Here is a 25,339-nt window from a genome sequence, read left to right as displayed (position 1 = left end):
TGTATTTGGGTTCTCTCTCTTTGTTTCTTGGTGAGTCTAGCTAAGGTCCATCAATCTTGTTTGTCTTTTCAAAGAACCAGCTCTTTGTTTCGTTGATCCTTTGAGTTGTTTTTTGGTCTCCATGTCATTTATTTCTGCTCTGATCTTTACTATTTCCGTCCTTCTACTTGCTCTGGGGTTTTCTTTTTGTGTGCTTTCTAGTTCTTTAAGTTGTGAGGTTAGATAGTCTATTAGAGATTTTTCTTGCTTCTTGAGGTAGGCCTGTAGTGCTATGAACTTCCTTCTCAGACTGCTTTCGCAGCATCCCTTAGATTTTGTGTTGTGTATTCATTTTCATTGGCTTCCAGGAAGTTTTTAATTTCTTCCTTGATCTCCATGGTAACCCACTTATTGTTCAATCACATGCTATTTAGCTTCCATGTGTTCAAATGTCTTTGCATGTTCTTGTTGCAATTGATTTCTCATTTTATGCCATTGTGATCTGAAAAGATGCTTGATATGATTTCAATCTTCTTAAACTTGTAGAGACTTAGTTTGTGCCCTATCGTGTGATCTATCTTTGAGAATATCTCATGTGCACTTGAGAGGAATGTGAATTCTCCAGTTTTGGGGTGTAATTCTCTGTAGATATCTATTAAATCCATTTCTTCATTTAGATTCTGTGTTTTCTTATTAATTTTTTGTCTAGAAGATATATTCAGTGTTGTCAGTGGGTTATTGAATTTTCCTGCTATGATTGTATTCCTGATAATTTCTCCTTTGAAGTCCTCCAAAAGATTTTTAATATATGTTGGTGCTCCTAAATTGGGTGCATGTTTACAAAGGTTATATCTTCTTTTAGACAGATCCTTTCAATATTATATAGTGCTCTTCTTTGTCTCTAGTTATGGCCTTCATTTTAAAATCTACTTTGTCAGATATGAGTATTGCTACCATACCTTTTTTTTTGCTCTTCGTTTGCTTGAAAAATTTTTTTCCATCCCTTCACTTTCAGCCTATGTGAGTCATTTGGTGTGAGGTGGGTTCCTTGTAAACAACATATATGTGAGTCATGCTTTCTTATCCAGTCAGCTACTCTGTGTCTTTACATTGGAGCATTCAAACCATTCACATTTAAGGTGATAATTGATATGTACACATTTATTGCCATTTTTATTTAGTATGGTTCTATTTTCCTTCCTATTTCTTCTACTAATTATAGCAGTCCTTTTAGCATATCTTGCAGTGCTGGTTTGGTTTTAATATATTCCCATAGCTTTTTTTTTTTTTTTTTTTTTTTTTTGGTCTGGGAAGCTTTTTATTTGACCTTGTATTTTGAATGGATAGAGTAGTCTTGGATTCAGATCCTTGTTTTTTTATGACCTTGATTACTTCATGCCACTCCCTTCTGGCCTCTAGTGTTTCTGTTGAGAAGTCAGCTGAGAGCCTTGTGGGGTTCCTTTGTAGGTAATCTGTTGCTTATCTCTTGCTGCCTTTAGGATTCTCTCTTTGTTTTTTATTTTTGACATTTAATAACTATGTGTCTTGGTGTGGGCCTTTTTGGGTTCTTCTTACTTGGGGCTCTCAGTACTTCTTGAACTTGAATGCCTTTTTCCTTCACCGAAGTTTTCTGTCACTATTTTTTCAAATATATTCTCTAACCCTTGCCCATTTTTTTCCTCTTTGGGGACTCCTATGATGCGTATGTTATTATGTTTCCAGTTGTCCCACAGTTCTTGTAAGCTCTCTTCCTGTTTTTAATTGTTTTTTTCTGTTTGGTTTTCAGATTGGTTGATTTTTTTCTACCCTGTCTTCTAATTCACTGATCCGATCCTCGGCTTCCTCTACTCTGCTGGTTAGTCCTTCCAATGTGTTCTTAATTTCTGCTATGTCATTCTTCATTGCCACTTGGTTGGCTTTCAATGTTTTTATATCTTTACTCATGGTGCTGATGTTCTTACTCATGCTGTTGAGCTTCCTCAAGGTCCTGGCTCTGAACTCTACCTCTGATCATGTGCTTAGCTGCATTTCATTGATCTCATCTTTGACAGAGTTCTCTTGTTTTTTCTTTTGGGATTTGATTATTTGTTTCACCGTTTTGGCTATGTCAGTGAGTTTTGGATCCTGTCAAATTTTCTCTGTGTGTGTTGGTGTTCTGCTGTTTGTGGCTCCCTCTGCTGGTTTTGGATGAGCCTGGTTGGGCCCACATTAAACACCACTGTCAAGTCTTTCTTTCCTGGGTAGATTTGCAAGCCCAGGAAAGGTTTAGATATTCTCTAGCTTTTTCCTGGTGGCTAGTAGTCTCAGTTACTCAGTGTCTTGCAATGTAGCCCTGGTGTTCTGCATAAGAGGATTTCCAGAGGGTGGGATAGATGCTGGTTGTTAAAAAGCCTCAATTTGCATTTCTTTGCCTCACCTGGGAAAGGCTGAATCTCTGAGGGGGAGGGTTGCTGCTTTTTCCCACAGGTCTGGGAAGGAGCACACTAGCCACTGCCCTTTGTGGCCACAACTCAACAAACTCTGAGTGCCCTCCAAATACTTGGTGTCCCCACAGAGTTCCAGCCCAGTCTGCCATCCCTCTACCGTAGCCCCCAGTTGAGTGGCTGTGACTATTTTAGCACTCTGTCTAGGCTCTCTGCACTGTGAAGCTGGCTTGGTTTTAATTCCCCAAGGGCCCTGCTCACAGCTAAGACTACTGCTGTCCTTGGGCTCCTAGCCCGCCACCCTCTGGGGCCTCCACAGTGTCCCTGGTTATATGGTCCTGTCCTGCTGCTTTTTTGTTGCTTTTTTCTAAGGATTTGTCTTTATTTTAGTTGTAATTCCCATTTGGTCCTGGGAGATCTCTGTAGCTGCCATTCACCCCGCCTCCATTTTCACATCCTCTATGCCTATCTTGTGTGCAGTTGAGTCGTACAGGCTTTAATGGTGCCCCCGCACCCTGCAGGTTCCGTGGGTAACTGGATCACACAGTCCCTTTGGGGACCAGGCTGTATGCCTATGTTATGGGCTTTTGGATCACACAGGCCCCTCTGGTGCTTCAGCACCCCACAGGTCTCGTAGGTAACTGAATAGCACAATACCTGCTGGGTTGCACAGGCCTCTCTGTTACCCTCGCACACTGCAGTTCCTCTGGGCGGGCAGCTGGATCGCACCAGTATCTCTAGGGGTCTGGCTTCTCACTGCTCCTGTGAGCTACTGGACCACACAGGCCTCCGTGGAGCCCCAGGTACTGCTTCTGGTGGCTGGGGAGTGCTGTTGCCCCATGGAGCTCAACTCCTGCTCAGCTTTTGCTATAGTTTTTGGAGATGGGTCTCAGCTGCTTGTCTGTGCTTTTGTTGCCTGGGGATGGATGTCTGCTCCCCATCCTCTGTTGCTGGGGTATATCTGGACTCTGATTGGGCTGCTACTGTGGGGGGTGCTACTGGGCTCCCGGTTGTCCCTGGCTTCCAGGACAGGCACCTTGGGAGCTCCACTACTGTGCACCGGTTTGTGTTGACACAGTGTCCACTGGTTTGATGGTGCCAGGTGCGCTGGTGGGCTCAGGTTGTTGGGCCCTAACCCCTCCCACTGCCTCCTCCCAGGGAAGGCCCGGGGATCTTCCAAAATGGTGGGACCTCCCCGCGATGCAGGGCGAAGTGTCCTGAAGTGCTGCTTACCAGGGTAGCTGGCTACTCCTGTACACAGCACAGGAACCTTCTGCTCCGAGTCTCTGCACTGCTCAGGTTTGGTCCTCCACCTTCACGTCCACTCACTCTCTCACACTCTCACCCTCCCTCTGGTCCTGCTCGCCGCCATCGTCCAAAGTAAAAAATGATGGAGTATTATCTTTAAAATACTAAGAGAAGGACTTCCAGTCAAGATGGTGGCAAAGGTAAATGCGGTATCGCGTCCTCCCACAACCACATCAAAGTTACAACTAAACTACAGAATAACCATCAATCAAAACCGCCTAAAATCAAGCTGAATGGAAGTCCTACAACTAAGGAATTAAAGAAGCAGCTGCATCAAGACTGGTAGGAGGGGCAGAGGTGGACACTCTGGTCCCACACCCATGTGTGGATGATAAAAATTAGGAGGATACCTCAGCTGAAAAGGTCCTCCATGAGGACTGAGGGGTGCCAGTCCAATACCAGGTGCCCAGCTCAGGGTTCCAGTGCCAGGAAGAGAAGTCCCCATCACTTCTTGCTGGAAAATCCAGCAGGAACTGAGGGTGAGGGAGGCTGAAGTGGCTGGAGCCCCAGGCAGCTCCTCTTAAAGGGCCCACACACAGACTTACTTGGACTCACTCCCTCCAGGCTCCAGCATGGGGGAGGCAGCTTGAAAGGCACCAGAGTCATATGGGGAAAGAACTGAGTTGTTTGGCATTGGGGCGAGGGCTGGAGAGGCAGTTTTCTCCTGGACAGACATGCTGTCAGAGGCCTTTGTTCCTTTGGTGAGCCCTTTCCTGGGAAGGCAGACTGCCAACAGAAATTTAGCCTCTGCAACCCAGAGCTGGGGTGATAAAAATGCTAATGGCCTGCCCCTCTCAGTGTCATGTAGCATCCCTTAACTGGGAGCCCAGGGTAGAGAGATCTGATCCCTTTTCTTGGACACACCTAACTAAACTGCAGATTCTGTCATGCTGAGTTGGGATAAGTGTGGGGAGGGAGTGGGTACTGGATCAAGTGCCATGAATTCTCACTTTTCTTATCACAATTTAGTAGATTTTCTTCTTTACTCTAAGTCTCTAGAGCAACTTCCAGAGACTTTAAATGGTTGGTTTTAAAATAATTGGTTCCAGTATGATTGTTTTGCTGGGGAGTGGGTCTATGAATCTCTTGACATTGCTATTCCAGAATTCATCAATTTTCGAATACTTTAGTTTCACGTAGCAGTATGAAGGGCAGAAAAAGTTTTATCCTGGAAACAAAGGTGGGTAAATATTTGCCATTCTGAGTTGAAGTGATGCTCACATCTTACCACACACTACCTCCTTCCCACAAGCCCTCTGAAAATTGCCTTCTTAGCACAACTGAAACCACTGCTCCTATCTCCTTCCCCATCGTCCTGTAGGAACCACAACAGTGTCCCCAAACGACTGCCATCAAGTGACCTCTAAAAAGCAGTCACCTAAAAGATGTAGCTAGATGAAGGTTTTCAGGAGTTGGGGCTGAACCCTTCACCTTAGGTCTTGTTGGGTCTCTCCTCTGTACTAGGGAGTGTTAGAAAAGGACAGACAGAAAGTAACAGAAACGTCTAACTCATCTCTCTCGTTCCTTCCCAATCCTCACAAAACAAGAGATCTAGATCCAAGGAAAGAACACAGGTGTGCACAAAAGTATACCATGTAGTTTATAATCATGGCAATAAATTCCTTCTTAATGGGTTTAAGCAAACCACTTTGATACTATCTAAATATCAAGTAGGAAAGAGACAGTATAATATCCGCTCCAAGTACATTAGCTTTTGTCTCTTTGATGACCTTGGTTAGAATTACATTGGTCAAGCTGAAGAAGAGACATGTATCTCATGAAGACAAACCATATTTGGGAATATAAGACAACACTCAATAACTTTCAAAGAATTAAAATCATACAGAATATGTTCCTTGATTTACGAAATTTGGATTAAAACTTTATTTTAAAATCTATGAAAATGTCAAATATGTGAAAATTAGGCAAGCACACCTATTTAACTTTAGAGGTAAAAGTGAAATCACAAGAGTAAATTAGAAAGTATTTTGAAAATCCAGTACATCAATATTTGATATTGACATTTATTATAAAGAAATTATTATTTTAAACCTTCCTAAATTTAAAAAGATTAAAATCACTGATTCAAGCTCATTTCCTAAGAAATAAGAAAAGAAAAAGGGAATAAATGCAATGCATATAGAAGAAAGAAATGTTATAATATAGAAAACATTGTATATAGAAATATAAACTGATACTGTTATATCATGAATAGATGGTTTTTTCCCAGGAAAAGAGGATTGATTTTTCATTCAAAAATCAATAAATGCAATTCACAAAATTAAGAGAATAAAGAAGAAGAAATATATGATCATCTTAATAAATGCTGAAAGAATATTTTACAAAAGTCAACAGGTATTTTTAATGAACAGGGGAAAGAAAGCCTGTCAGTTAAATTGCAAAAGAACACTTTCTAAATTGGATAAATGGTACCAGTGAAAACCTAAAAGGAACATTCTACATCACAGTGAACTATTAAGTCTTTTCCATGTTAGATCAAGAGAAAAAATTAATTTATTTCTCTCTACTTTGATTAATCCTGACAGTGCCGATCCTCAGGCAATAGTAGAAGAGCTAGTCAGTGTAGTAAATAAAGAGAGAAAAAGTCACAAAGGTTATAAGAGCTAAAACTGCCTATATTTACAAATGAAATTATTGTTTTGTCTCCTAATACTCTCTCTACTTTGTCAAAAACATAGCCACTTACAGTCTCTGCATTTCAAATATTCACACAGAGAATGAGAGATTGAGATCTGCCCCAGTACTAGTATATCAGGGAAGGGATTCATTAATTCATGTTTGATCAAAGACTTTTCCCAGGACCAGTCAACTGGAACAAGAGTGGATACCATATTCAGTCCAACATGGGACAAGTGGGTGCAGAAAAAGTGCCCAGGAGGCAGGAATGTATTGTCTAAGGGAAGAAGAATCCATTCAAATAACTTTGAAGCTACAATTCTAAGAAAAGAGATCCTAGAAAGAAATTTCCAGAGTTGACATATTAGTCATGGGGCAGTCATGAAAAGAGAAATCACTTTAATTTGTTGAAGCATAATTCATTTCTATAGTTGAGAGAGGAGGGCCTCATAAAACAACGCAGGGCTAAGTAGCTGCTCGAAGGAGAAATAATCAAAAGCTGGAGAGACAAATGACAAGTGGTGATCCTGAAGCCCAGAGGTCTGGGCCTTACAGCAAAATATGGTATCTTACAGGGCCCTCTTGTGGGAGTTGAAGCAATGCTGGAGATAAGGCTCCCTCCAGACACCACCTGAGGCATGCGTGAAGTAGGAAAAACCCAAATTGTTCTTTCCTCCCCACTTCCAATTTTCATCCAGTGCTCTCCATATTATAGCCTGAACCCAGCAGGCGCCAAATAAAGGAGAAATGGAAGTAGGTGCGGCAGACGCCCTTTCCCCTGCAATAGAGAGCAGCAGGATTGGAAAACAGATCTCAGGGAAAGCAGGTGAGGACCAGCAGTAATGTCAACTACAGATACTGGTATTAGAGAGACAGAGAAAACTTCCTAAGAGAAAAATTTACGAGCTCATTATTTTCTTTTCAGGTTAGAGATACCATAAATATTTGTCTGTCTGATTGATTGATTTTACTGCTCTTGAAATTGATGTTCTTTAATTTAATCCATTCTTTCTTTTTTATTCCCCTACACCTTTTTCACCCAATCCCCACCCCCTTACTCTAGCAACCATCAGTTTGTTCTCTGTGTTTATGGGTGTGTTTCCATTTTATTTGTTTGCTTGTTTTCTTTTAGTTTCCACAAATAAGTAAAATCATACGGTATTTGTATTTGTCAGACTAACTTCACTTAGCACCACACCCTTTAGATTTACCCATGTTATTGCAAATGCCAAGGTTTCATTCTTTTAATTGCTGAGTGATGTCCCATTGTATTGACACCATTTCTTTTTCATTATTTAAAATAATGTTGTTTTGCCCTGGCCGGTTTGGCTCAGCCGTTAGAGCGTCCACCTACGGTCCGGAGAGACCCAGGTTTGGTTCCCGCTGAGGGCACGTACCTCGGTTGCAGTTTGTCCCCGGCCCTGGTTGGTCGTGCGGGTGGCAGCCACTCGATGTGTCCCTTTCACATCGATGTTTCCCTCTCTCTCTCTTCCTCTCTCTCCCTCCCACTCTATCTGTACAAAAAAAGGAAAATAGTCCTCGGGTGAGGATAAAATAAATAAATAAATAAATAAAATAAAATAATGTTGTTTTGCCCTGGCCAGTTTGGCTCAGTAGTTGAGTGTCAGCCTGCGGACCAGAGAGTCCCAGGTTCAGTTCCCGCTAGGGGCACGTACCACAAAAATAAATAAATAAATAAATAAATAAATAACATAATGTTGTTGTTTTTGCTCATCAGCTTATGTTATTCATTATATTCCACGAAATAGTGAGATCATGTAATACTGTCTTTCTCTGATTGGCTCATTACATTTAGCATAATAGTCTCCATGTCCCACCATGTTGACAGGATCCAAAACTCACTGACATAGCCAAAACGGTGTCTCAAAGGATAAGAGATCCTTCTCTCTTACAGCTGCATACTATTCTATTGTGTATATGTACCACAGCTTTTTGTCCCCACTCATCTATTGATGGACACTTGGACTGTTTCCAGATCTTAGCAATTGTAAATAGTGCTGCTATGAACATGGGGTACATATATTCTTTCTGATTGGTGTCCATTCATCTATCAGTGGACACCTAGGTTGCTTTCATATTTTGGTTATTGCACATAATGCCGTAAAGAACAAAGGGGATCATGTATCTTTTCAAATTAGTGTTTTGTTTTCTTCAGATAAATAACCAGAAGTGAAATTGCTGAGTCATATGGCAATTCTGTTTTTCAATCTTTTGAGGAGCATCCATACTCTTTTCCTTAGTGGCTGTACCAGTTTACAACCCCACCAACTGTGCACGAGGGTCCCCTTTTCTCCACATCCTCATCAACACAGTATTTGTTAAATTTTTGATGGAAGCCATTCTGACAGTTGTGAAGCGGTATCTCATTGTGGTTTTGATTCATAGTTCTCTGATGATTGGTGCTCTTGAGCACTTTACATGTCTGTGTCCTTTTTGAAAAAAATATCTTCTATTTAGGCCCTCTGCCATTTTTAATTGGATTTTTGCAGTTTTTTTGATGTTGAGTTGTATGAGTTCTTTATATTTTTGGATATTAACCCCTTATTGAAAATACCATTTGCAAATATATACTCTATGCAATGGGTTGTCTTTTCATTTTGTTAATGGTTTCCTTTGCTTTGAAAACACATTTTAGTTTGATGTAATTCTATTTCTTTATGTTTGCTTTTGTTGCCCTTGCCCAAGGAGACATATCCAAGTGATATCGCTAAGACCAATGTCAAAGAGTTTGCTATCTATGTTTTCTTCTAGGAGTTTTATGTTTTGGGGTTGTGAATTTAAGTCTTTAATCCATTTATTTTTGTATATGGTATAAGAAAATGATATAGTTTTACTTTTTGTATGTATCTGTCCAATTTTCCCAATACCACTTATTAAAGAGACTGTCATTTCCCATTGAATATTCTTGACTCCTTTCTCATTTAAAATATTTTTTTCTTTCTTAATTTTTTAGAGAGAGAGAACGGGAGAGGGAGAGAGAGATAGTAACATTGATGAGAAAAAATATCGATTGGCCACATCCTACATGCCCCCCAATGGGGATTCATCCCACAACCTGGGCCTGTGCCCTGACCCTGAAATGAACCAGTGACCTTTTGGTACATGGGTCGACGCTCAACCACTGAGCCACACCGGCCAGGCTCATCTGTCATTTTTTTATTTATTTTATTTTATTTTATTTTATTTTTTAAATTTTTTAATTAATTTATTTTTTTGTTACAGATATTTTACCTTTTTACCCCATTGGCACCCCCCACCCCACCCCCCCTCCACCCTGTCCCTGGCTTAGTTGTCCATGTCCATTGGTCATGCATACATGCATATAAGTTCTGTGGTTTATCTCTTCCCCCCCCCCACCCCCCATCCCCTCTTCTGAGGGATGTCAGTCTGTGCCCCACTTCCATGTGTCTGGGTCTACTGTATTCCTCAGACTGTTATGTTCATTATATTCCGTATATAAGTGAGATCATGTGGTATTTGTCCTTCTCTGCTTGGCTTCTTTCACTTAGGATAATACTTTCCAGGTCCCTCCATGTCGTCTCAAAGGATAAGAGATCTTTCTTTCTTACCGCTGCATAGTATTCCATTGTGTATATGTACCACAGCTTTTTGATCCATTCGTCTACTGGTGGACACTTGGGCTGTTTCCAGATCTTAGCTATTGTAAATAGTGCTGCTATGAACATGGGGGTACATATATTCTTCCTGATTGGTGTTTCAGGCTTCCTAGGGTATATTCCCAGCAATGGGATCACTGGGTCAAATGGAAGGTCAATCTTTAATTTTTTGAGGTAGCACCATATTGTTTTCCATAGCGGCTGCACCAGTCTGCATTCCCACCAGCAGTGTATTAGAGTCCCCTTTTCTCCACACCCTCGCCAACACTTGTTGTTTGATGATTTGTTGATGGCGGCCATTCTGACAGGTGTGAGGTGATACCTCATTGTTGTTTTAATTTGCATCTCTCTGATGATTAGTGATGTTGAGCATTTCTTCATATGTCTCTTGGCCATTTGTATGTCCTGTTTGGAGAGGTGTCTATTCAGCTCCTCTGCCCATTTTTTAATTGGGTTCTTTGTCTTCCTTTTGTGGAGTTGTATGAGCACTCTGTATATATTGGAAATTAACCCCTTATCTGATACATCATTGGCAATGATGTTCTCCCATACAGTGGGTTGCCTTTCCATTTTGATGATTGTTTCTTTTGCTGTGCAGAAGCTTTTTAGTTTGATGTAGTCCCATGTGTTCATTTTCTCCTTTATTTCTGTTGCCTTAGGTGATGTATCAGTGAAAATTCTGTTCCGTATGATGTCCGAAATTTTGTTGCCTACATTTTCTTCTAGAATTTTTATGGATTCACGGGTCACATTTAAGTCTTTTATCCATTTTGAGTTTATTTTTGTGTATGGTGTAAGTTGATGGTCTAGTTTCATTTTTTTGCATGTAGCTGTCCAATTTTCCCAACACCATTTATTGAAGAGGCTGTCTTTACTCCACTGTATGCTCTTGCCACCTTTGTCAAATATTAATTGAGCGTATTGCCTTGGGTCCATTTCTGGGTTTTCAGTTCTGTTCCACTGGTCTATATGCCTGTTCTTGTGCCAGTACCAGGCTGTTTTGGTTACAGTCGCTTTGTAGTATAACCTGATATCTGGTATTGTGATCCCTCCAACTTTGTTCTTCTTTTTCAAGATTGCTGTGGCTATTCGGGGTCTTTTTTGGTTCCATATGAACTTTTGAAGTATTTGTTCTAGTTCTATGAAATATGTCGTTGGTATTTTGATGGGGATTGCATTGAATCTATAGATTGCTTTGGGTAGTATGGACATTTTAATTATGTTAATTCTTCCAATCCATGAACAGGGTATGTGCTTCCACTTCTTTATATCTTCCTCTATTTCTTTTTTCAATCATCTGTCATTTTTTGATTGACCATTTAAGCAAGGATTTATTTCTGGACTTTCTATTCTGTTCCATTGATCTACATGTCTGTTTTTGTGCCAGTACTACATTTAAAAAAATTGTTGTACCTTTTTAGTACAGTTTGAAATCAGGATACATGATACCTCCCACTTTGTTCTTTTTTCCTAAGGTTGCTTTGACTATTTGGGGCCTTTTGTGTTCCATATAAATTCTATAAATATTTGTTCTACTTCTAAGAATGCCTTTTGTATTTTGATAGAGATTGTACTGGATATGTATATTGCTTTGGATAGTATGAATATTTTAACAATATTAATTTTTTCAGTCCATGAGCATAGTACATCCTTCCTCTTATTTTAGTCCTCATCAATTTCTTTTTTCAATGTCATATAGGATTCAAAGTACAGTTTTTTTTTTATCTCTTTAGTTTAATTTATTTCTAGGTATGTTATTTTTTAAAATGCAAATGTAAATAGGGTCATTTTCCTACTTTCTCCTTCTGATTGATTGTTATTAGTGTATGGAAATGCAACAGATATCTATATATTAATTTTATATTTGGGAACTTTAACAAATTTATTTATTAGTTCTAATAGTTTTTAGTAGAATCCATGAGTTTATTTTAAGCATGTTTATTTATTTCTGATAAACACTCAGCCCTAAGATGGAAAATCACTTTGGGTATGTACTTAAAATAAGAAAACCTTTTGCACTAAACTCATTCTGAGACTATGGGGTTCAGAGCTACAAAGCCCAATCGCTGCTCAGTGAGAGAGCTTGCACATTGTAGTTGTTTTCCCCAATCCATTTATCTATCAAGAGCCTTTCATCAGTTCATGAAAGTAAAATGTAATTTTTCTACTTGGGATCTTGTCTTTATTTTGTTTCCATCAGATCCAAGACCAGAATATTCTCAGCATGTCTTTTCTTTGTCGACTATAAATTATAGGAACAATATCTATTATTCCTCAATATTATAAACAAATGTTACACTCATTAGTTCATCCTGTTATTCACCTATTTGTTCATTCTTTCTATCACAACCCTCCCTGGGTTTTACTGTGCTTCAATGTTGATGTGTTGGATCATTGGGACTCAACAAGGAGTATCACCTAAAAAAGCATGCAATTTTTTTTCAGAAATATAAATTAGACTGAAGCTAAAGTTAAGCAAGACTGTTGGTTTCTATTTCAACAGATCTTAATCACTAGCCAGAAAAAAATATTACTTATTACTGCTTATATTACTTGTTTTTAAGGTCCTTATATATTATAAGCTCCATGAAGAAAAGACCTTTATCTGTCTTGTTCCTTTCTCTCTTCATAGAGCCCAGAAAATGATAAGTACACAATGAAAATTTAGCAGACAAGTAAATTACTCTAATTGTTAATGCATATGAAAAAGAGATGTATACAATTATTAATTAAATAGAAATATTTTTTTTGTTTGTTTTTAAATTCATGATGGCTTAGCTTCTGATGGTTGCTATAAGTAATTACCACAAACTTGGTGTCTAAAAATAACACAAATTAATTTTTTTACAGTTCTGGAAATCAAAGGCCAAAAATGGGTTGGCAGGTATGTTTTCCATATAGAGGCTCTTACAGAGAATCTTTCCTTACCTTTCTTAGCTTCTGAAGGAGCATTCTATTCTTTGGTCTTCCTGCATTATCAAAGACAGCAGTGCAGTATCTTTCAATGTCTCTCACCTACTTTTTCCTTTCCGTTTACCTTCCTGCCTCCTTCTTATAAGAACCCCTGTAATTATAAGGGCCCACCTGAATCATGTACCCACCTCAAGATCCTTCACTAAATCATATCTACAAAGTCCTTTTACCACATAAAGGAACATTCACTGGTTCTGGTAATTATCTATGCATGTCTTTGGAGAGCCATTACTCTGTCTTCCTTATAGGATGTCTGTAGTCTGAGACTCAAACATCTGTTCAATTTGAGCTCTTGATGGGAACAGATATTTTTATAGACTAGCTTGTTTTCCCATTGAACCCTTTCATTTATTGGACACATTCATTTCTGTAAGGTTTCTCTTATTAAAAAGTAAAGACCCCCCCCCCCCTTTTTTTATTCTGAACAGCTGGATGAAGCAGCTTAAACTCTCTAATGCATATGTGTTAACATTCTCACAGATATTATAACACCCAAGGTCACAGAGGAGGAGATTTCACCAGAAAAGTTTCTTTTGGACTGTTAGCTTTTCTCTAGAGACCTTAATCTGGTTTCTAAAATGCAAACTACCTATCCTCATCATTGAAAGAGTTCATATACTTGTTGTGATTGAAAATACTCATGTATGAATCATCCTTTTGTCTTTACAACAGAAACTTATTTAGCACATTCCATGCCTTAACATATTTTGAGGGGATGCACAGAAAAATGACAAACTGTCCTCAGATGAATTTATTATCTAATTGGAAACAAATTAGAGACCCAGTTAGCTGTAATTGGGCAAAGACTCAGTTATTACCTGAACTCATGTGTCCCTAGTTTAATAGGAGATCTGTGAGTCTATCCAGTATTTAAGTGTCAATGCCAAGAAAGATTCTGAGTCAGGATTTCTTAAATGTTTGTATATTTCTCTTTCTCTAATACATATGGACTTGAGTAAATGGCCAGTGGGCCCCTAAAGGGAGGGCAGGAGGAATCATTTTCATTACTCTTCTTCCAGGGTCTTTCTTCCTGAGGACCTAGCTTCTCCTTAAGGAACTCCTTTCTCTATGTGATGGGCTTGAGGTCTGAAATTGGCTCAGATCAAGGGACTGTAACAATTTATTGAGGCTATAAATCAATAGCCTCAATAAACCATCCTTGGTTTTATTGATTATTTTCTCCCTATCCCTCTTGACCATGTTCTATTCATCATCTGAATATTTCATGGTCAGGCCAACAGGCTGACACTCCAGCCTTAGTGCTCAACTATCACGGCATCATCTTGGCTTCTAACATTTAATGTCAACACCCGGCCAACATGCATCAGGATCTATCATCCTCAATGCTAACAGGAGTCCAGTTCTGCAATGGCACGGTAGACTACCTTCACTGGCATACAACAAAGATGACACCATTGAATTTTTTTAACTTTATTTTTATTGTTGACACTATTACAGATGTCTCCATTTACGCTCCTTTTGCCCACCCCCATGCAGCCCCTGCCCACCCTTCCCTCTGGACATTACTGCACTGTTGTCTGTGTCGGTGGGTTATGCGTATATGTTCTTTGGCTAATCCCATCACTTTCTTCCATCCAGTCCCCACTCCCTGACAACTGTCAGTTGGCTCCATGTGTCCATGTCCGCGTTTAACTTTGTTTGTCAGTTTACATTGTTCATTAGATTCCACATATAAGTGAGATCATATGTAAACATAAAGGGATCCTTCTCATCAGTACATGTTCTTATTTTTTGATAATTCTGCTTCTAACATTTTAAAGCTGTGATTCAGAAATAAAAAATACAGGACACTCTTGCTGAAATTTCAGATAATCACCAGAAACTTTATAGCTTAGTTTTGAAGTAAATATAGGGCTTAAAAACCAAAGCCACAATGAAAACTTTAGGATGCAAATTTTGTGCTTTCCAGTACTCTGATTCTTAGCCTCAAGCACTTCAATGACCTGGCTAATGTCATTTCTAGAATCAATGAACAATTTATCATCTAGTGGTCAATTTTACATTCCTATTAATATTTTTAGTAGTATTATACTGTTTTTCCTTATTCATGACTAGGTAATACCAGTTTTCTTTACAAAATTCAAAGGATAGAATATATAATGAAAACTATGGCTCCCTTCTATACCTGATCCCACACATGTCAGTTTTCTTGAATTCTTTTTATTTCCATAGAAACCACATTATACACATGGTTTTGCACCTAATTTTTTCACCTTAAAATATATTTTAAAGATTATTGCATATTAGTGAATATAATCTTCATCATTGAATTATTTAATGGTTACCTAGAATTCCACTACATGTTTGTACTAAACTTTATATTACCAATCTTTCCATTAAAGACAATGCTTGTGTGTGTTCATAGTTATGCACATGTATTACCTAAAAGTGAACATACTATATCAAGGCCTAAGTACATGAAAGTGTAAGAAATGTTAAGACAATTTTGCAACAGAAATTGTGCAATTAACACTTCCATATGATACTCTTTTTTAATACATTTCTAACACAATTTGCATTCCAAAGTATTCATCCTTGTCAGTCTGAGGAGTGAAAGATTATATCTGGTAGTTTTGTTTCATTTTATAATTTTAAGTAGGGTTGAATATATTTTATTTCTTTTCTATGAACTATCTATTCACATACATTGAGTTGTACATCCTTCATATTACTTAAATAAGCTAGGCCTTTTTTTTGTGATAAAGCTTGAAAATATAGTTTCAGAGTGATACTTGTCACTGACTGCTTTTTTTTTTAACAAAAACAACAAAACATATTCCAGTTTTATGAACTTTTGTATGTATTTTATGTCTTCTGGGTTTTATGTCATGTTTAGAAATAACTTCCAAGATTTTTAAAAATTATCTGAGATTTCCAAATTTTATAACTTCAATCTTCATGTTTATAGTAAATCTGGAATTTATTTTGCTCTAATATCTATACGAGAAACAATCTCTGATCTCCTTCAGAGTCTACCAAGTTGTTTTAGATAGTTTATTCAACAGTACATTACTTCCTACTGACTTGAAATAAAATTTTAGATAAATAGTTCCCGGAAGTACTTGCTTCTCTCTCTAGACTCTGTGGACTAGTCTGTAGCTCTGTCTCTGTTGCTGAGTCAGTACTGTGCCGGTCTAACCATGCAGTTCTGGTCAGGTGTTCAGGTGGAGCAGACTCGGTTCCTCTCTTTACTCTTCTGTACCACCCTGACTACAGTTGAAGTGTTGGAGCATTTTCATTTAAACTTGTACAAAGTAGCAGCCTACTTATCTTTTCAAATTGAGGTATAATTGACATACAAACTTTATACTCATTTCACATATAGAACACATTTGATTATATTGTGAAACTATCACTAGGTCTATTTAACATACATGGTTACAATTATTTTTGTAATGAGAACTCTTTAAGATCTACTCTCTTAGCAACTTTCAAATAGGCAATATTACAGTATTACTAACTAGTCACCATGCTGTACATGACATTCTCATGCCTTACTTATTTTACAATTGAAAGTTTGTTCTTAGTGACACCCGTCAGCATTTCATCCACCCTATTCTCATAAAAAAAATCCTTGTACTTACTTACTTTTTTTTTTTTTTTTTACCTCAGAATACATTAAATTTATAAATAAGTTAGGGAAGAATTGACTTGAATATATATTTCTTCTTTTGTGACTTTCTGATGCATTCTTGATAAGTTTTTCAAAGGTAATTTTTACCTCTACTGTAAATTTGGTCTCTTTCTATCTCCCAAACTAGCAGGTAAAAATTTTTTTCTATAAAGTGCCCAACAGGAACTATTTTAGGTTTGGTGGGTCATACAGTGACTGCTGCAACTATTTTACTCTGCTGTTGTGGCATGAAAGCCACCTGGGGCAATAGTAAATAAATGGGTGTGGTTGTTCCAATAAAACTTTGTTTACAACAACAGGACTGATTAAGACTGCAGGCCAAATTTTGTTAATTTATGTTATAAATTGATGCCTTTTTTATTTAAATGAATAAAACCAATTATTAATCTCTCTAATGAATGCCAGGCACTGATATCTTCTAGTAGGCACTTTTTATGTTTAAAACTTTTATAAGTGAAACCAAAAAACATACACATTATACATAAGGCAGAGCATATATGCACATTCTATAATTTTCTGTAACAAAAAGCTAATCCTATTTAATCAGTGACATCAGGCCCAAACCTATACCAGCTAATGCACCAGAAGAGAGAATTCCAGTGGCTTCTTTGGCAAGTGTGTCCAGGGCCTGTGATATCCAGGATCCTTTATCCTTCTTAGTATTATCAATTGCATTTCTCAGACGATTTATCTCTGCCTCCATCTCTTCAGATTTCTTCCTAAATCCTTCTTTAAGCAATTTCTCTTGGGCCTAAAAAAAAGGGTGTAGAGAGAGGGAAAAGTAAACTTTTGAAAATCCCCATTTCTCAAGACTAAGATTTTATATGTAAGAATGTTATTAAATTTATTTTGTACATAAAAGTATTCTTTCTTATCAGATCATCAGAGGATAATATTTGAAGCAGACAAAATCCTCTGGGTTGGACCTGCACAGTGAGAAGAAGGGTAGTCTTCAACCTTACTTATAATTATGCACCATTAGGGCCTTGCTAGGGTATGTAGCCAGGCATGAGGGATATGCAATGATATGTTCCAACCAAAAGTACGGATTGGGAGGGAGCCATTACTCCATCTGCACAAATTGTCAGTCTCACTTGGATGGCATGGTTCCCCATATTGTAGAAATAATAGGAATGCATAAGCTGATCAAGAAATCTGATGTAAGCACTTTGAGATGGGAGAAAAGAGAATACCTCCAATGCTATGTGGTGACTTAGGCAAACTATCCTTACCTGGGACAACTAAAGCAGAAATAGAAGGTGTCAGTCCCCCATATTTCCATGTCTGGACATATCTGATAGTTCTAGGCCAGCATGGATCCAAATCAGGGTCACTGCTGGTAGTAGGGTTCTTAGAGAAGTACCCATTTGCTGCTGATATTAGAAACACCTGGTTGGAATATGTACTTGATAACCTAAAACACCCTGTTTAATTAGGGCTTCGTGAGATCATTCCAGAAACACACTAATGTAGAAAACTCAAACTCTGGGAGGTTATTTCTATTCTCCAAGGACTTGGAGGAGCCAAGGTCATCTTGGAATCTCCAGTCTTAGTGTGAAGCAAAACACCAAGCCTCTTGGAAATCCAGGATTTGGTGCTTTCAGTGAAGTAAATGCAGATAATCACAGTAGCGATTCTCTTTTTAATTTTGTTTTAATTTTCACCCATTCCTTCCTCGTTTACTGGGGCAGTGACCAGCAGCAACTCCTGAGGCCATGGCCAGACTCACATCCAGCTTGTGCTCCAGCGTCCTTGTCAGTTCTCTCAGAGCCTCTTCACTGTTCCTCTCCAGCTTCTTCCTCAGTTGGTCCATGTGTTCCTGCAGACTCCTATTTTGCGCCTCCATGTACTGCTGCTGCTCCTGGTATTTCTGTCTTAAGCACTCCTGTTCCTTCTCAGCTTGCTCCTTCCTTGCCTGCTCCTCTGTCCCATGAAGTTTTTAGAAAGAGAAGAAAGTACAAGATCAGGCCTGAACTCTACCATCTTGAGATTAGAGAACAAATCAAATTTGAAAGAGAAGATGAGGACACTCAGATTTCACCCAAGGGCTACACCACCAAGAGCAGATTTGAGAAGGTGGTGGAAAAGGCCACAGCTGTCTGGCTGACATACATACAACCACAATTGTGCTGGTTATGTTCAGATTTGGCAGCATGTGAATTCCACAGAAGGGCAAGTTTGTTGTTTTGGAAAGACTTTCATGCGATTTGTCAGAGCACTGCGGGAACCTCCCCGCCCCACTGAGAGGTGCATCATGCCCCATACCTGCTATGGCCTTCTCAAGTTGGCTCAGGGCATTATCTGTCTGCAGGATGGATTTCTCTATTGACACCTGTGACTGCAGGAAGTGTTGGAAGATCTCTTTTGCCTGAGTAATCAAGAGGGAACAAAGAACTTAGAGTTCCACTGAGATATGTTGTAGGCAAACAAATCCATTCATGTCATTTTTACTTTCTGTTTAAAATGCTTCAGGAACCCCTGCAAAGTCCCGTGCACCTTACTGTGCCCAGAAACTTCCATATCTTATTCCAGTCCTTGTTTCAACACTACTTCTTTCCACATGCTCTTGGTTTCAGCCAGTCCGAATTATGTGCAGTTATACAAATCCATAATCTCTTGGTGCTCTTATAGATTTGCTTGCTTGCTTGGTGCTCTTTCGCTTGAATAACATCGTGATGTGGACAACATGCATAAATACTTCAAAATGTATATCCCCTTCCTTTCATGGGAGGTTTTATAGAATATATGTCCCACGTGACAATGCAGACTCTATGCTGCTGTTCTCCCCAGCCACTTTCCAGAGGTGCAACCTGAAGCAAGTTATATAACCTGCCTCTGCCTCCTAATTCACATCTATAAATGTGGGTAATAAAGTAAATGTTTAATAACATTTTTTGGACCGATAAATTAGAATGTTAAGAGAAAGATCTTAACACTCTGCCTACAGATAGTAACAGTCCATTATGTTCACTGTATTGTTATTATTACATTTATTCATTTATGTCTGCATACATTTAGCAATATAACTTTATTGATTTTTTTATAGAGAGAGGAAGGGAGAGTGAGAATGAACCATTGATTTGAGAGAGAAACAGTGATCAGCTGCCTCCTGCATGACACCTACTAGGAATCAAGCCCGCAACCCAGGCATGTGCCCTGAGTAGGAATTGAACTGGGACCTCTCAGTCCATTGGAAAATGCTCAAGTCACTGAGCCACACTGGCTGGGCAGTTATTATTACATTTGTTACCATTACCAGCATACGCCAGTCACAGGTTTGTTAGTTTTAGCACTTTGTAATTATCCACTTACTTGACTCTCTTTCTCACTTTGATCAGCTTTGAGAGTGAAGATTCTGACTTTCCATCCTGAATCCCCCACACTTAGTACACTGCATATCATGTTGTTAGACAATAAAATGTATAATTTCAATTCTGTCTCTCACAGACTTCAGAAATTTATACTCGTTTTTGAGAATAAACTCTCCTACTCCACATAGGAAGAAAGAGAAAACAGTGCAATTTAAAAGCTAAAACAGCCATATCCCCATGCTCTCATGTTACGCACACTGATGCTGTGCTCTCAGATGCTCAGGGCACCCTCTTGACTGTCATCTGTAGTATCTCCGTGCTTCCCTACATCTCACCTTCACTCCTTTGCTGGTTTCTTCCCAGTAGTGCCATTCGATCCTTTCCTTTGCTCTCCTGTAGTTGTCGTGTCCTCCAGAAACAGAGAAAGTTCCTGCTGAAAAACTTTCCGTTAGGGGCATTGTAAGCTGATCAAGTATATGCTGGCAATACTTCTCAGAAGCCTCTTCATTCTGCAACAAGAAACTCTCCTTCTTATTGTTTATGATTTCCTGCAAGGGAAATATAGACATGCATCACTAGAAGAAAGGAGCAGAGGAAATAAAATTCCAAAGAATCTATTAGCTGGGTACTCTGTGGTCCTCTTGGAGAAAAGCATTCTAGTAAAACAACACAGGTAATGTGGCAAGAACCAAGAGATTTATTTCCTACTTTGAAAACTCTGTGCAAGACCCTGCTAAAGCTTCTTAACCTGCCTGGGCCTCGTCTTCATTTGCAAAACGTTGAGTTTAAATTGTATAGTCTTTGTAGTTCCTAGTAACTATAGCATCCTGTGATTCTATCTTCAATAAAAAATGATACAACTAAAATAATATAAATAATGACCTGTTAAGAGAGTCTGCTAAGGAAGTCATGGGTCTAGAAATGGGAGTGCACACACCTAGAGAGCAACCAGCTCAGAAATGACTTTGAGAAGTTCTGGAATCATGCCACAATTCACTAAAGAAGAAATTTGTGCTGATTTTGCTTCAGAGATCAGACAGATCCTGAATAACTCTCCTAAGTTTCAGGACAAGAAGTAAATAGTCTCCCTCTCAGGAGAATCCGGACTACTCTACCCCGAATAGGAGATGAGCTGTGAGATGGGTATGTAGAACTGCAGACATCATTCCAGAAGGACAAGAATTTGAAAGAATAAACGCTAAGACAAAGTACCACAAGCTTCTTCTGGAACATCTGGTTGTCATCCTTGAAGGAGTTCTGCATGAAGATGGCAATGGCTTCCCTCTCGCAGGCTGCGTGCAGGTCCAGCAGCTCCTGGAGCGAGTCTGTGGGGAAGCTCACTCGCTGGGCCATCTGCTCACTGTAGTGATCGGCCGCCTTCTGCACGGCTGCTGAGTTCTCAAGCTCAGCCAGAGTTGTCACCGCGTTCTCCAAACAAGGCACTGCTCCACTCTTGATGGTGTCCACATAAGTCACCACCAGGGTCCCCAACACTGAGTAAAGCAGGAAACAGGGAACAACATCAATTTATCACTCAGTGAGATCCAAGATTCTGAGATTACAGTTTTGAAACTACACCCATACAGATGGACACACACACACACACACACACACACACACAACACTTACCTACTTACTTCTATCATCACCTTCATTTTTACATTTACTCATTATTCTAGTGTTCGACAGGATATAATAAAAAATATTAAATACTGCCATGGCAGGTTTGGTTCAGCAGTTAGAGTGTACGCCCTTGGACCAATGGAGCTGCGGGTTCCATTCAAGTCAAGGGCGCGTACCTTGGTTGCAGTTTGTCCCGGCCCTGGTTGGGTCATGTGACATGGAGGCAATCAGTTGATGTGGCTCTATCACATCGATGTTTCTCTATGTCTCTCTCTCTCTCCTTCTCTGCCACTCTTTATGATGATAAGTAGAAAAATATCCTTGGGTGAGAAATTTAAAAAAAATTAAATATACCTACTTTTGTCTAACATAATCAGAGGTGTCTCTGAATAATTTTATACATTACAGAAATAAAAGATAAAATATACTATGCAAATAAAGAGATAGGAAGGATAATTCAGATAATTATTCCTAATTATTAGGCTTTAAAGAGAGTTTCAGGTACTCAGAAACTAATATTTATTTTGGACTGTTTTAAGGTCCCAAGAAGTCTCTGTGAGAAAAACAATGTATAGGACTTCCCTGAAAATACAACATACTCTATTTTTATATTCAGCTAGTGGTTTCATTATCAGTGGTGGCGTTCTTTTTAAATGTGGGACTCCAATATATCAGTGATAATATCTGGAGTTTTGGAAAGGATTTTTTAATCCCATGATGAAATAATTACTGAAAACACATACATTTTTCTCTATAGAGTATGAATATTTATAAGTGCACATTTGTATATACAATAAAACAAAACAGCTAAAGAAGACATATAGTGGAATAAGTGAACACATTTTAGACTACTCAGAAATGTGGTTTTGGAAAAGGAGACTCACTATTCCCAGTGACCTTGACTCCTTCTCTGAGCAGCTTGGTCTTTGCATGGTTGAAGATATAATAACAGAATTTATCTGATTGTTCCCGGAATTTAGGATCCAGTTGGCTTTCCAAAATAGTCTCAAGTTTGGCTAGGAGCTCTGTTTCTTTTGTTGGCCGTTCAAAGACAAAACACTTTTGCTTTGGAAAATAATTCCTGATACACTCCCTGGGTATGTTGGAATTTTTAGCTTTGGGATTTATACCTGGAGAAAAGGAAAAATACAGTTACAGTCAGCATGGTCTTGGGACAAGACAGCTAAAGATTTTTTATGATGAGATTTTAGATTTTTGGAGACTTCTATGCTCATAGAACTCTTTTAACATATTCAGACAAGTTACAAATTGAAGTCATATGAATGACATGTAACTGGAGAGTGACTTTAGGAATCATGTGCCCAAGAAAAAAAATGTATGGCTGGTATCCTCAAAATCAAACACGATGACTGGTTTATTAGATGTTTATCAAATCAGTTCTTTACTGAGTGATGGTCATATTTCAATTTCTGGTCTACTCCAACCCATGTTGGAAGTAAACTGTGGGAACAAAATGAAGAGGAGCCACATACAAAGATAATGGAGTCATGATTAACACAGGACACATGACAGCTTGTTCCCTTAAGAAAATCTGCATTGACTGAATTCACATACTACAAATAACACTAGCTGTTTTTTGTAGAAACTCTGAAGACTAAACACTACCTAAATATAATCTGAAAAACTCACCATTACTCCAAAAACACATTGGTTTTGTCAAGTACTCACCTACCGAAATGCAATTAATCCAAAGCAATTATTAACTTAAAATGGTGACAAAGTGAATAAATATATTAGCACAAAAAGGAGGCTATGATGAGGGAAGTAAAATGATGAATCTGGATATTTTCAAAAATAATTAAAAAATTATTCTAGTTGAAGATGGTGATATTGGAAGATCCTCAGCTCCCTTTCCATAGACACAGCAAATCTAAAGCTATGTGTGGAACAATTTCCTCTGGGGGGAAAAAAACCCCTAAAACCTGGTGGAGCAATCACTTCACATTGGGAAAATCAGAGGGAAACCACATTGAAGTGGGTAGGAAACCTGAGACATAGTCTCATCATAAACACCATCCCTGGCACAGCGATGCAGAATCTGGAAGGTACGCAAAACCTGGAGCTTCTCCGAGGAGGGAAAAATTGTACCCCACATCAGATACAACAATTTAAGCCCAGCACCTGAGATGAACCCCAAAACATCTGGCTTTGCAAACCATCAGGGCTCATACCCATGAGACCCATGGGACTGTGGTTAGCTCTTAAAGGGTTAACATGCTGATTCACCCACCCCAGGGCTCAGTGCAGAAACAAATCTAAGAAAGCACTTAGAAAAATGATTATTTTCTAATTTTAAAGCATTGGCCCGAGGGCACGGGGCTGTTGGTGTATTCTGGGAGTAGAAGCTGATGAGTGCCATCTCCCTGTTCTCCCTCTACCTTGCTAAAGCCCACGGGTGCCATCACTTTTTTTCTCTTTTGATTTATTTTCCTTTTTTTAGTGGACAGCATCTTTGTGCTCTCCCTCTGCCACACTCCAGACCACCATTATCTCCATGTGAGGAGCTTCTAAACATTTCTGGTGCCCTGGTTTTTATGCCTGGTCACCCAATCTTTGTGGCTGTCATTCGGGAGGTGCCCTGTGATTGTCTGGCTTTAGAGGCCAGGGGTTTACATTACAGGACCCCATGGGACTGTAATAATTAAAGAGACAGTTCTTGGCAGACTACCATTACCACTCTCAGGGCACTGCACAGATGGACTGAAACACACCTTAGTCTTTCTGAAAAGAGTCTTCTTTGTCCAGGAACTTTGGCCTCAGGAGAAGGCTTCTTATTTGGCACACTTACAGGGTTTCAACATGGCACATAGGAAGACTCTAAACTCACCTCCTCCCATGGACACACTGAATATACGCCTACATATAGAGCAATTCCTCCTGGAGAACTGAGGGCATATTGAACAAATTTTATACAACAAACAGAGAGGCCTCATACAGAGAAGGTTAGGAGAGATGGAGAGGTGGTACCCATGTGATCCCTATCCAGACAGAGAGACATGAAGTAAGAAATATCACTGTGGGGCCCACATAGGCAAACCTGCCTACTCTGGGGCAAAAACAACAAAAACAACAACAACAACAAAAACCAGTGATTTAAAAAGCATTTAGACTGTGCATTGAAACACTAAACATTTACTAATGACTAGATGCCTGTCAAATGTGTAGGAAACTTCAGAAACTCTCCTGTGTCCATGGGAACTCCCTGAAATCAGAGGTACCAGCAAACACTATTTTTTATGTTACCCTCACTACCCTACTTATAGACAGTAGGGGAAGAGCTGAATACATGAGCTCTGGCAAGCATTCAAAGCCTACATGGCATGCCCCAGGAGCACTGCTGGAGCCCTGGCCAGTGGCCCCCCAGGGCACACCAAGAGTCATGCAGCCAGGGTCATTCCAGCAAGTGCTCACTTCAGCCCCAGTCAGCTCCCCAGAGTACCCAACAACCCCACTCCCAGGATGACCTCAGGCAACATCCACTGCTGCCCCAGTTCCATAAAGCACCCCAGAGCCCCATGTCCCCAGCGGCCTCAGCCAGCATCTGTTGTTACTTCAGGGCACCCCTGATGCCCTGCACCCTCAAACATTTCAGCCAATGCCTACTGAAACACCAGCCAGACAGACACCCAGAAGACCTCAGGCACTGCACAGACTCACTTCAGCTGACCTGCCAAAACCACTCAATTGATGCAATCTACACTGAAGTAACTCCTATACAAGGTCACTCCTTGAAGACTAAGAGAGATAGAAATTTGACCTAATTCATAGAAA

General features: G+C 39.3%; 1 protein-coding gene across 1 annotated transcript in view; it reads right to left on the bottom strand.

The window, feature by feature from the left end:
• Positions 1–17,148: 17,148 nt before the first annotated feature.
• Positions 17,149–25,339, bottom strand: part of LOC118626509 (guanylate-binding protein 6-like) — a 37,500-nt gene continuing 29,309 nt past the window's right edge. Inside the window, exons 5-10 of the mRNA XM_036256300.1 lie at positions 22,432–22,677; positions 21,137–21,417; positions 20,260–20,472; positions 18,879–18,981; positions 18,343–18,536; positions 17,149–17,364 (exon numbers count right to left, since the gene is read on the bottom strand). Coding sequence (XP_036112193.1) covers positions 17,149–17,364; positions 18,343–18,536; positions 18,879–18,981; positions 20,260–20,472; positions 21,137–21,417; positions 22,432–22,677 — 1,253 coding nt within the window. The remainder of the gene's footprint in view (positions 17,365–18,342; positions 18,537–18,878; positions 18,982–20,259; positions 20,473–21,136; positions 21,418–22,431; positions 22,678–25,339) is intronic.

The sequence above is a fragment of the Molossus molossus genome, unplaced genomic scaffold (assembly GCF_014108415.1).
Source record: "Molossus molossus isolate mMolMol1 unplaced genomic scaffold, mMolMol1.p scaffold_m16_p_12, whole genome shotgun sequence".
Taxonomy (NCBI): domain Eukaryota; kingdom Metazoa; phylum Chordata; class Mammalia; order Chiroptera; family Molossidae; genus Molossus; species Molossus molossus.
Note: the sequence above shows the minus strand (reverse complement) of the source record. Positions and strands in the feature narration are given on the sequence as shown.